General features: G+C 37.7%; 1 protein-coding gene across 1 annotated transcript in view; it reads right to left on the bottom strand.

Moving 5' to 3' along the window:
- The window catches only part of Efhc2 (EF-hand domain containing 2), a 140,033-nt gene that overhangs the window by 83,520 nt on the left and 42,995 nt on the right, over positions 1-13,518 (bottom strand). The window contains exons 4-5 of the mRNA XM_035449769.1: positions 3,901-4,124; positions 476-727 (exon numbers count right to left, since the gene is read on the bottom strand). Of these exons, the coding sequence (XP_035305660.1) occupies positions 476-727; positions 3,901-4,124 (476 nt within the window). The remainder of the gene's footprint in view (positions 1-475; positions 728-3,900; positions 4,125-13,518) is intronic.

Raw genomic sequence — 13,518 nt, forward strand, 5'->3', positions numbered from 1 at the left:
AGATCATCTGAGAAGAGGAAATCTCAATTGAGAAAATGCCTCCATCAAATGGGCCTATATGGGCATTTTCTTGATTGATGATTGATGTGGGAGGGCCCAGATCACTGTGGGCAGTGCCACCTGTGGATAAGTGAGCCAGGGTGATATAAGAAAGCAAGCTGGGCAAGCCACGAAGACCAAATGAGGAAATAGCACTCCTGCATGATTTCTGCATCAGCTCCTGCCTCCAGGTATCTGCCCTTCATGAGTTCTTGCCCTGACTTCTCTCAGTGATGGACTGTGAGGTGGAACTGTAAACTGGAAAAAAGCCCCTTCCCCTACAAGTTGCTTTTGGTCATGGTGTTTTAGCACAGCAGCAGAAACCCTAACTGAGCCAAGTAGCATACAATAACTGTTATCACAGAGCCACCACACAACATTGCAAACAATGATTTAAGTTTCTTGGCCCACAAACATACTTACTCAAACTGCTTACCTTGGGCAGCTTACTCCTCCGAAGGAATGATGACATAGCATCCCGGCCCGAATTAAGGGGCAGTAATTCTCTGATTTCAATAGTATCATCAGATAGGAAGTAATGAAGAACAAATTCTCTACGGTCTCCAAACAGTGAGGATGAGTCATCCCACAGACAAAAGAAACGCAAAACCTTTCCATCATACTGGAGGAACCGTTTCAGGGTGTCAAAGGAGTGATAGGGACGGAAGGGTTCCACAAACTCTAATGTCTGCAAATGGAGAAAGCATCAGAAATGTTGTAGTCATTTCTGGTAGGCAATCAATCAATTAATATAAAGACTTTTTTCTGCAGACTGTTCTGTCATACTTTTTAAAAGATTCCAACTAAAAATTATGACATACAGAAATATGGATCCAGGCATAAAGATACAAGACTACTTCACAGACAGTTTTAACCTTAAGAATATAGGGAGACATTAGAATGCTTTTCGTATTTTGTTAAACATTATTTTCACATACTGAACTATATTTCTGGAATATGTTTGAAGTTGACTTTTCTCAAAGCCTTAGAACTTTATTAGGTATGGACAAACCCAATCTATGGTGACAGAAACCAGAACAATAATTGTTTCTGTATAGGGGCTACAAGAAAGGGTGACATCAGGGAATTTGACCAGAACGGGGAACAAAGGAATATTTTGAGGTTATGGGAAATAGTCCGTATCTTTTCTTTTTGGCCATGCTGATGATTGAAACCAGAGTCTTAAACATGCTGGAGAAACTTTCTACTAGTGAGCTGCATCCCCAACCCCAAATACTTTACATTGTAAAAATTTTCATGTTGGTTATTTTGTCATACACATTTTCCAAATCACTGACTTGAAATGATTTGAGATCTGTATGCCCAATCCCAAACTAATAATATTTTTAAAATGTGCCTTTTCACCAGAAATCCTGTGTGTGTGTGTGTGTGTGTGTGTGTGTGTGTGTGTGTGTGTGTGTGTGTGTGTGTGTGTGTGTTTCTCACTTGTTTATGTTTTTTTGCAAAGCTAAGAGGAAGAAATATATTTATGGTTGAATTTTGCTCAAAAAACTGAAAAATGGAAGCCCAGTAGAAATAGGAGCAAAGCAAATGGAGAACTTCCATGAGTTCACACAGAAACCCTCTGCTCTAGAAACAGTAAATTCCGTGACTTTCTTGGTGCATCTTTCCTTCAATTTGCAAACTCTTAGCCCTGTCTTAAGAGTATAGCTGCCTCCATTCTATTTGGTATAAACACACGATATTGTTATGTAAGGAGAGATTCACTTGGTAAATGCTATTATATACAACATTTAAACTGAATTATGTAATTCTACAAATTTGTGAAATAGTGTGTCTATCTAGCACAGTCTAGGTACATGCTTATCTCAAGAGGAAACCACAACAGCTTTATAGAGGCTCTTCAAGCTTTATCCTTAATATTAATATTTAAGTGAAAAATGGGACCTCTGTTTTCATTAATCCAAATGTTTTTAATGTATAAGACTGCTAAGAAATGCATTAGTGATCATATACCATTAGTGATCATATACAATTAACATCCTGTTCAGTTTAAGCAAAGTAGTTTTAACTTTACATGCCAAGTTAGTAAACACTTAAGAACTAAATCTAAATCATAAAATTCTATGTAAACGCCTCTTTATTAAACTCTCGATTTTCCTAGATTCCTATATTTATTGATGATTTTTCTTTGCCCTAATGGAATGCTAAAATGGTTCTCATAGTCTGAAAGGCAATTATTTAAAACATTTGTTTGTCCTTGTTTTATTTCCAATTCCTGGTACAAACTTTTTCTGCTTTGGAAATCTATGAAAGCCATATAATACACCATCATTCATAATAACTATCATATAATAATAACTGTTAGTGAATGCATATAGCCATATGCAAGAAGCAGTAACTCTATGGATCTTTTTCCTTCAGATTCTCTCTGGGGCTTTTAAGGACTTCTATTTATCATCCAGGACATATGAAAGACATAAAAATGAATCCAAAGCTAAAAATCTCCTTTTTATAGTGGTACAAAGTCATTTTACCTTAGATATACCTGGATTAATAATACATATACTTCACAGGAATCTTGTATGCCTACAACATCAAAGAATAATTCTGCTGAGGCTAAGAGGCAGGTACAGGAGGATGGATCCCACGCATAGTTTTTAATGTGAGATAAAACAGAATCAAAGGAGAACTTCATTTAAAATTTTGTTATTCTCAAAGGAAATGAATTATAAGGTTTGAAAACAAATAAAAATCAGAGGAAACTAATTAATAGAGACAGCAATGAGAACATTAGTTATCCTTGAGTGGAGAGAAAAACTGATTAGAAAAAAGCATTGAAGGGATTTTCTGGAAGGAGAGGGTAAGGAATTGCCCAACATCATAAGTTGGATGCAAGTTAAGACTCATTCCAAAATATATTTAATGCATATATATTTGGTCATGTGTAGCCATATGTCAGCAACAATAAAGAAAATAGTGAGGAGTGGTGGTACACATCTGTAATCCCAACATTTAAGAATCAGGAATACAGTGAGTTCAAGGTCAGCCTGAGTTACACACTGAATTCAATACTAGTCTGTGCTATTATAGTGTTACTCTGTCTCAATAATCTCAATGTAAATGAATAAATACAAAAAGATAAAAGGGAAACAAATGGCAATAATGAAAATCAAGGTAAGAATCCAGAGATTTCCATTCTAGTTCAAACAAGGAGCCTGGTTAGGTATGTGACCTAGCCAATGATACTTCTTTTTTTATTCAGAGCCTTTGGAATATGCAGAACCTTCTGGAAAATCAAAAACTAGGGTCAAGGGATCAGTTTTTAAAACTGTAGAATAATAACACTGACTCTTTGCTCCTTACAATGGGATCAGATTTTAAATGCAATCATGTTTCATAACTGGGAGAAATAAAAATCATGGCTACTTCACTCTCTGATAATAATTCAGCATGCAATCTTGCAGATTTCCAAGAATGAAGAAAGTGTTCCAGGTTTGGTTTATTTGATCGGGAGCACAGAAGAAAGATTTTTCCCAGCTAGAGATAGGCAATTAAAACCAGAAAACACAAGCAGAAGAAATGTGGGTTCAACTAACATACCATTGGTGACCACAAAACTAATTATGGGCTCCAAGACATTATCTCACCTAAGAAGCTCATTAAATTCCTGTAGCTAGAAAGGAGGATCCCCAGAAAGAGAGTGAAGGGAGGCTGCAAGGAGGGGGGTGAGGGGGTCATTCCTGTTCTGCAGCCACCATTCACTTTTCCTTTCTATCCAAAGAACAAGACAGTCCTCAGAACTATGTTTGCCAAAGCTCTTCTATATCTGCAGCATGAGTGCCAGTACCCTTCACTGATTCTCTGAAGACAAGAAGTCACAGATGTATCAAATCCCACCTCTCTCCGCATCTTCATGTAGGGATCTACTGGACGTGGTACTGGAAGATTCAGTTTGATTCCTATTTTCTTCAAAAAGTTTTTTGTGAATGGATCACAATCGTAAATCTTGAATGTGCGTCCATAGAAGACAACATCTGTGTTGATATTGAAGTGATACACGGTATAAAACTGATCATCATTAGGAGGTGGGAGAGAAATCCGATGACGCCTGATAGAAGTGCCTGGGAGATAAATAAAACACAATTTTTTAACCATGTGGCTAGCAGGAAGTTCCAACTTATCTCTGGAACAACCCTTCCATGATTCCCTGAAGCAGGATAGTGGGCAAGGGACATTATAGGATATATATCAGCATTATAATTCAAAGTCAAGTAAAAGAGGACCAAGATTTCTTACACCCAGAGTTTCCCCAACCAGCCTGATAACAACATCTGAGTTTCCTTCATGTTGTTGGGGGAATGATTCTATAAAGCATTTACTCTATAAAGAGTAAAGGACAGGAATGGATATAAAAGAGGGGCAGAGTTAGCACAGTGAGCCAAAAGGCCACTCTGTCATGGCTTGCTTTCAGTTACTATATAGAACTCCATGAATTCAATTAAACAAGGCATTAAGGCCCAAAAGTAAAGTGCCATAAAAAGACATATGCTTGGCTCAAAAAGCTAATAAATAAGTCAATAAACTAACAAACTTTATTTTATATTTGCCAACCCTGTGCTATACAGCTTCAAGAAGCATGAATGACTGTACGCTGCTTGGAAACTTCATAGAATCCCTTTTCATCTAGAAACTTATTCTTCCTTCCTCCATTACCTCTGCCTATCTCTACCCAACCACCTCCATCAAATACAGATTGCTAATGACTTCACAGTTGCAACCAGTACTCTGGGTCATGGGTTCTTGATTTTATCATATCTTCGACAAACAACCCTAGGTTGTGCATTCTCTTCCTGGTAGAAACAAAGGGATGGTTCATTGTGCAACAGAACAGTAGCAAACAGGATCATCTGTTTTTGAGCCAGTTCCCTAAGTCCCAGTTCCCAAGTGCCCTTGGGGGATAGAATGAGGATAAGCTAATACCTGCAAACACAAGTGTCACAAGAGAGGAACCCTGACTTTAGGAAACCTAAACCTTCATGAGCAGTTGACTGAACAATAACTGTGTCTGCCCTGTGTGCTGCAGGAAGGCACTGCCTCTATCTTCCATGGCTATAAGCCAACCTGCACTAGAAAGCAAGGCCATCTTTGCCTTTCCAAAGTGTCTATTTATATAAACAGCCTTAAGAGCAAGGTCTGAGCAAAGAGCAGTCTATGAAGATACATGGAAATGGAAGCTCCTTGCACAGTTGTCTGAGAATCTACCCACAGAGCAAAGGAATAAAGAAGAGCATACCAAATTGCTAATGATCCAGTAGCACACAGCTTGTGTGACCTCAGTATGGAAGCATTTTAGTATAAAGACATTAACCTATCTTCTTTGTATTGTATATAGTATTGAGAATACTGCCTTTTCTCAAAGTCTAGAGATACTTAAAATGTGCATTCTAATTCATTAACGAACAGTTAATGAAGAATCTTTATGTGCCAGGAACCGTGTTGGGCACTGTTCCAATACTCCACTTATCTTTTCAGTTTGTTGAGGAGAAATTAAGTAAAATCATTTTCATCTTTTCTTCATAGCAATTTTTAATTACTTGGTACATTAAATTAAAATAATAAAACCATAAAATTAGAACTGGCATAGACTATTTTTAAATGCACTACATAAAAGATGATATAATTTAACTGCAAGGAATTATACTTCAATTAGCCTTTAATTCATGCCATTGAAAACAGTATGCAAATTATTTAATGATTGAAGACAGACATTTAGAACAAATTGCATACTTCAGATCTATAAAAGGATGGGCATTTCAGATATTTCCAGGAATTATTATGTATCTCTTTAAAAATCCTTGCATTGTGTCAGGTTATTAAATACTCAACAATCTGGAGCTTCTTCCAAACTTTCATCTCTGGAACTATGTAAACGGCTCAGTGGAGAAAGCACTTGTTCCATGAATGTAAGGAACAGAGTCTGGATCCCAGAACCCACAGAAATGGCTGGCAGGAGTGGCAGCTGCCTGTAGTCCCAGCACTCAAGACGGGATAAGCAGGGCAAGAGAGTTATATGAGACCAAGTCTGTGAGCTATGGGTTCAGTGAGAGAGACTGCCTCAGTAAACAGAAAGAGATCAGGGAAGACACCTGGCATTGACTTCACCTCCACATGCTCACACACATGCATGCACACACTAAACCCAAGTGCAAAACGTACATCTATACTGTGATATTTTCAATAATAAATGTCCCTCACAGTCTTGGGCACTTGAGTACTTTGTCCCCCAATTGATGGCACTATTTTCTAGGTTTAAGAAGTGTGGCCTGGTTGGAAGAAGTATGTTAATAGAGGCGGGCTTTGAGTTACTTTGGCTTTGTGCTTTGCTGTTCAAAATATGAACCCTAAGCTTCCTTTCTGCTGCCTTGCCTTCACTCCACCATCATGAACTCTAACTCTCTGGAACTATAAGCTAAAATAGACCTTTCTTCTGTAGCTGCCTTGTTTTTATTTCAGTAATAAAAAGTAAGTAATTCATATACTTACAATTTGTACTTCATCATAAGAATTCAAATAAGCTATGTTTTTCATTAGTAAGACTAAGTAGGAATATTATCACTTTCAATGTATGAAGAAGTAGACTACAGTGCATCTAAATAATAGTAACCACAATCACCGTCATAGCCCTAGAACAGACTTTCATTGATAGTTTCTCATCTAATCCTCCATAATACCTGAGAGAGACAGTACACAAGGCATCAATGTTCACTTCATAGAAAAGAAACTAAAGCTAAAAATGCTTAAGTGTCTAGCCTGATGTTTTACCCTAACAAATGAGAGAAAAGTATTTTGAACTTTAGATTTCAGATTAACAAAACATCATTACTTTCCAGTTTTCACTGAGTTATATCTCACCATGCATCATCCAGAAAGTCCTTAGGAGAAAGAAAAGAGGAAGATCCACAGGGAACTTGAATTGAAATGGGCTAGAGAGATGCCAGCCACAAGGAAAAGAAGAGAAATTGATGGTACAGCTGCTCTTTCAAAACAGCCTGTCCCCCTTCCAAGGACTAATTTGCAGAACCAATCACCTGCCTACTGCAAAACAATCCCTGCCTCACAGCATTTCCACCCCTCCAGAGACTGCATCTCAGACCTCCCAGCTTCCTTATCTCAGCCCCCAGCAGATGCCTTGGAAAGCACCAGGCAAATAGTAACAGAAAACAGTCTTGATGATCTACGGACTAGAAGCAGAAAGCAGGTCTATTAACAAACCAGAAATTTTTACTAACAAAAAAATCTAATTGCACAATACTGCATGAAATCAGAAACCCAAGGTGGACCATTTGAAATGTGTGGCTGCATGTGAGAGCTCTCAGTCATATATTCCTGTGATCTCTCAACAGTGTCCTCTAGGGATTATGACAACTATTTATTGGGATTTGCATGTTTATAGTTTTCCATGATAAATGGCTCCTCCTCTACCAGCAGGAGCTTGCTCTAGAAAACCAAAGAAATGGGCAGGATACCATGTCTTTGGCACACACTGAAGAGCAGTTGAAGTCATTAAGACAAATAAATAAAAATGTCACACACAAAAAAAGAAGAAATGAAAGCATGAAGTCTGTCCTTTACTTTACAGGTGTTTATATTTGCAGCTGTCCCATAAAGCTAGCTGGGACATATATACAGGCATCAAGTGCTTGCCTTCCAGTTTGTCCTCATTTCTCTCACTTTTAAAATTGTAAAAGCTATTGCCCTGCTATCTGACTACACTACATAAGCTTTAACTTTCTAACAGTTTCCTGTGGTAGAGATCAAAGTGGCCATATATCCATTTATGCTTAATGTGTTTCCATGTCATTCACTTAGGACCTGCCTTAAATTTTGCTCATAACATTAAATGCAGCTTTGTTGAATTCATCTTTCAGAATTAAATGCCTTGCATTTATTCCAATCACTATTGTAAGTATATCTACTTTAGTTCAGTAACATTGCATACCTAGGGTGAACAAGATAGTATTTAAATGAAAGAATGTAAAAATGGAATCACCCTTACCATTGTGTCTACTAAATTTATATCCAGTGATCAGATATGGCAGAGTGTCATTCCTTTCTCTTGTGTTCACTTTATTCATTCACTAAAGTGACTATTCTTTACTGTTATTTTTCTAAAATGTCACCTTTGGAGTATGAGTTTTAAAAGAATAACTTTTCATATACTGATTATCTGACACACAACTAACAATGGATGAAAAATGCTAAATATCCCACATCTTTAAACAGAATGAGAAATAACCTAATAAACATATTTAAGTCCCCATTAACCACATTATCAGTAAAAAAAAATAGCCTGGGAATTCTGTAACATCCTCTTGCATTGCTACCTTTGTGCCTAGTTTTCATTACACATTCTATGATCTATTCCCAAATACCTCCCAGCTTCTTGTCCCACTACTTGGCCACATACTTATTTCATGTTATCCCTCTAGACTGTGCTTTCTTTCTCTTTAACTGGGGACATTTTTGAGGCAGCACCCAGATTCTATGTTCCTAAGTGGCTCCTGGCTTTCCCACTTCTGATCCCACAAGCATCTGGTACCACTGATGATACTTGCTTGTGTAACAAGTATTATGTACCACCTCCCATTCTTCCTTCCTTCACCTCTCATTGCTTCTGCAATATTTATTAAATAGTCACTATGAAATAAACACATCTTTATTCACCTCTGCTCTTAAATTCTTTTTCAAAATTTTTACTTGTATGTATGTGCTATGCATGCAGACACATCTACACATCTGTGCATACATGTTAGGTGTGTGTGTGTGTGTGTGTGTGTGTGTGTGTGTGTGTGTGTGTGTGTGTGTGTGTGTGTGTGTGTGTGTGTGTGTAGGCCCTAGGTCAACATCGGGTATCTTTGTCTATTGCTTTCTACCTTTTTTTTAAAAAAGAGCATGTCTCTCACTGAACCAGGAACTCAATGAATTGGTAAGACTAGCTGGCCAGCAAGGTCCAGTGATCTTTTTGTCTCTGCCTTTCCAGTGCTAGGATTACAGATGTACACAACTGTTCCTGGCTTCTTACATGGATGCATGATGGGGAACCCTTACTCAGGTCTTTGTGCTTGTGTAGCAAGCACTCTACTGACGGTGGCATCTCCTTAGCCCCTTTCACTTTTAAATTCCATGTTGTTCTGTTCATTTATAATTCCTTCCCCAATGCTTACCCTCCTAGGAAATCAGATTTAGCAAAATGAAATACAGAATGCCCAATTAAATCTTAATTACAGAAAAACACTGAATTAACTTTTAATGTAAATATATCACATGCAGTATTTGGGATGTGATTATACTAAAATTTTCATTCCTTGCCTGAAATTCAAACATAACTTCTCAGTTCAAATTTTATCTGCACCCTCTACTTTTTGGGACACAATACTTAGATATAGAATGTACCTGACACAAATGCATGGCATACAAATGGGGACTGTAGTTTGTAAACACATTTGCTTCATTCAAGTAAATTAGTATTTTTAAAAGTATAGGAAATACTACCCAGTTGAGGAACCAAAAGAAGCTATTGTTCTTAACCAAGGCTATTCTAACAACCATGTAAAAGCCAGTTCTCGACTACAGGACTGCAGTATCAAAATTATCAGTCCCTAAATGAGACTGACTGGACTGGAACATGCCAGAAATCATGCTGTTTGTAATCATTATCTTTTTCTTGAACACAGATTAGTTTGGACATGTTGGCATTGGACTGACAATTATTCTATTGGATGAGTAGGGCTAAACCTCTGAGTTTACCTGACATTCCTGGCCTGATGTAAAATTGTTTTAACTACATTCCAGCACAAAGGTAACAAATTCTATAAATATAACATACATAACCCCAAAGAGAGCTATGTCTTGACAAGAAATTCTAGCAAGTCTTAAACTGTGACAATGACTTATTTGACTCATAATAAATACAAATCTCTTTGCCAACAAGAACTAGTGTATTACATTATTCTGAATAGAACCTGCAGGTAAACTGAATACATATTTTGAACCACCCTAGTGGATGCCTCTTTTTTGTTTCTAGTTTATCCCAACCTCTCTTTACTCTATAAAAGAAAAAAACATAATAGAGACAACTAAAATGGTATGTATTGGGGAATTATAATTGATCCAGCTGCACTGATTACTGAACCGTAAGATCCACATGGAATAAGTGCATCTGGCTTCTCAGTAAATTGGAAAAATATCAAAACCATGTAGAGCAAACAGGAACACAATCAGTGCATAACACCTAAACTTGACCCAAAGCCTCTTCTTCCCCAAGACCCGCAGACACATGAGAGGCAGGAGCAGGCTACTCAAGAAACAAAGACTAGCTTCTCTAAACCATTAGCTTTTTCTAAGTTACTTAGGAAAGCCTGGAGAAGGCATTTAAATGAGTTTTCAAATTATTCCCTGCCTATTCATACCTTCCTAAATGCTAATCATACTAAATATTTCAAGAGAAATGGGTCTCTCTGTAAACAGAACCTGATGGCAGAGTGGTTGTGCTTGCTTTCAACAGGATTTGTTACAGCCCACCACACCAGGTTTCTCCACTCTGTTGACAAATTCAATGTCATTACACAGTGTGATTACTGTGTATGTTGTCCACAACCTCTGAGCTGCATCTTCACAAACAAAATGTCCTAACCACAATAAGGCAATCAGAAATACTGAATTTTTCAGAAACATTAAAATAGCCTTTTGCTCAGAGTTCTTTTCCCCAAGTCTTTATGAATAGGATTCCTTCCTCCCCAAATAAAAATAATTTTCAAGTGACTCATTATGACTCAGCATGAGAATCTGCTTTTGTGAGCTTTGAAATAAATTAAGAAAAATGTACTTTTCTAAAACCCTTGTAGAGGTTGCATTTGACAATTCTTGGATAGTTTCATAAAATAAAAACACACTAGATAGGAGCCACTAAACTTCAAGAACATAAGTTTTCATCTAAAACTAATAAGAACAGGGTGGAGTGATGAATCAGTAACTAAAAGTCTTGTCATGCAAGCTTGAGAACCTAAGTTCCAATTCTTAGCAACCACATTCATCAAAAGAAAATTGGGCAAGGTAACACATGTCTATATCCCAGAGCTGTAAAGGTGATGACAGAAAGATCCCTGGGGTTGGCTGGCCAGCTAGCCTAGATGAATCAGTGTGCTCTAGGTTTAATTAGAGACACTGCATCAAAAATTAAGGTGGCCAGGCATGGTATCATACATCTTTAATCCTAAAACTCAGGAGGCCGAGGCAAGGGGATCTCCATGAGTTCAACCATGGTCTACATACCAACTTCCATACCAAACCCACAGATACATATACCCTATTTCAAAAAAAGATAAACAATGAGAAAAGTATTCAAATAAATACCTGGAGTTGATCTCCCTCCAGAAACAAATATGACTGCACATATGCACAAGTGATAATAAAATCAAACAATGCAAGCAAATAATGCAATTTGAGGTATCTTGTGACCTCTAGTCCCAATTTGTGCAAGCTGGGTGTCACAGAAGGAAAGGTAATCCAAAAGTAAACAAAGCTTGGTTAGAGAACACCAGAGCAAAGTATGTAAGGAAAAGCCTAGAAGAAAGAATATTTTAGGAGCCAGAGACAGCTCAGCAGTTAAGAGCACTTCAAGCTATTGCAGAGGACACAAATTCACTTCCCAGCTCCCACATGGCAGCTCACAACTGTCTGTAACTCCAATTCCAGGGGATCCAATGCCTTCTTTGAGCTACACAGACTCCAGACATACATGTAGTACACATATACACATGCAGGCAAACACTAATATAAATAAATATAAATCTTTAGAATGTATTTTTTGCTAAAGCAACACTGTCCACATACCTAATCAAATATTACTAAAGTAACACATGGTCACAAAAAGTTGTAATTTTCTCTTTATGTTCAGTATTCTAAACACTTCTAATACATATTTGCTGATTGTTTTATTGTTGTTTTTAGTCTATCCTTCCTTCCTTCCTTTTTTGAGACAAGGTCTCTCTACAGAGTCTTGGCTGTCCTGAAGCTAACTGCATAGACCAGGATGGCCTTGAACTCACAGAGATCCTCCTGCCTCTGGCTTCTGAGTGCTAGGATAAAAGGTGTACACCACTATACCTGGTCTTGCTGATTTTTAAAAATTTCTTTACATTTGAAAAAATTATCTCTAAAAGAGATGAAAATTGTAAACAGGGAGTCCATGGTAGACCACTGTCCCATTCCTATAATCAACAATGAGAGCAGCATATGTTTGAATAGCAGCAAAGAACAAAGATGTGGACAGGTGTTATGCAGAGAGTCAAGAACAGGGTAGTAGGTTAAGTATGAGGAAATTGGGAAAGGAAAAATGATAGAGATTGTAAGCAGAGAGGGAAGCTTCAAAGTCTGAAATAATGCCGGTGGCAATACTCCAAAAGACAACACACACACACACACACACACACACACACACACACACACACACACACACACCGCAGTCAAAAGTCATGGCTCCTGGGAGAATAAAAGACCTTAGAGAGCCATTTATACCAACACCAAACACTCAACCCCCTTCTATATTCCTACTGTGCTGTTAGTGAAAAGCAACATCTAAACAATGTATTCACTTAGATATCAAAGGCATTTATCAAGAACACTTGAGTCTTTCTATTACAAACATCCTTTTATACTGCTCTGTCTTACACATGAAAAACTGTCAGTCCTACCCCCATCATGATTTCTATCCTTTGATGGCATCCAGAATTCAGTCTCACCCCCAGAGGAAGAACCACAGCACACAAAAAAAGAGTCGCCTCCTTTGATCTCTAGTATCAGCTTCTCTGTGGCCGCAAGGTTAACCCTCATCTACAACAGAAGTGGGACACAGATAAAGATACAGGCATGCATAGAGTGAAGGAACAGGGCTCTGTTGAGATAGCACGCTAGTTAGTCTTGTCCATGTGATTGAACTCAGAAACACAAGGAAACTAGAAAAACATAAATGCTTACAACTGTGAGGGCATTTCCAAAATGATTACATTAAGACAGTGCTGACCTAATACATAGGATAACTGAGACTACAATGAAGGAAGTAATCCATTAATGGACTCAAAACTTGAGTATATCAGTCTGGAGGATGTAGAACTGTAGCAAGTAGGGTTTAACTGAAGAAAGTAGGTCATTGACATATCAATGGCAGTTTTATCTTGTCCCAGCCTCTACAACTTTTCTACTATGCTTGCTGATCATCGTAATGTCAGCTGCTCCACTATGCTCCCTGCCCTCTGTCCTACAATCCTGAGCTAAGACAATGAGCAAAACAGATTATCTCCTCCCTTAAGTTGTTCCTATAAGAAATTGGTCACAGCAATACTAAAACTAACTACCACAGTTAAACAAATATCAAGGTCATGATGATTACCATAAACAGTGTTAGTTAGGAGTAGATAAGGAGAGATAGGATGACACACATGACAGACAGCAAATTCA

Source organism: Cricetulus griseus, chromosome X, assembly GCF_003668045.3.
Source record: "Cricetulus griseus strain 17A/GY chromosome X, alternate assembly CriGri-PICRH-1.0, whole genome shotgun sequence".
NCBI lineage: Eukaryota > Metazoa > Chordata > Mammalia > Rodentia > Cricetidae > Cricetulus > Cricetulus griseus.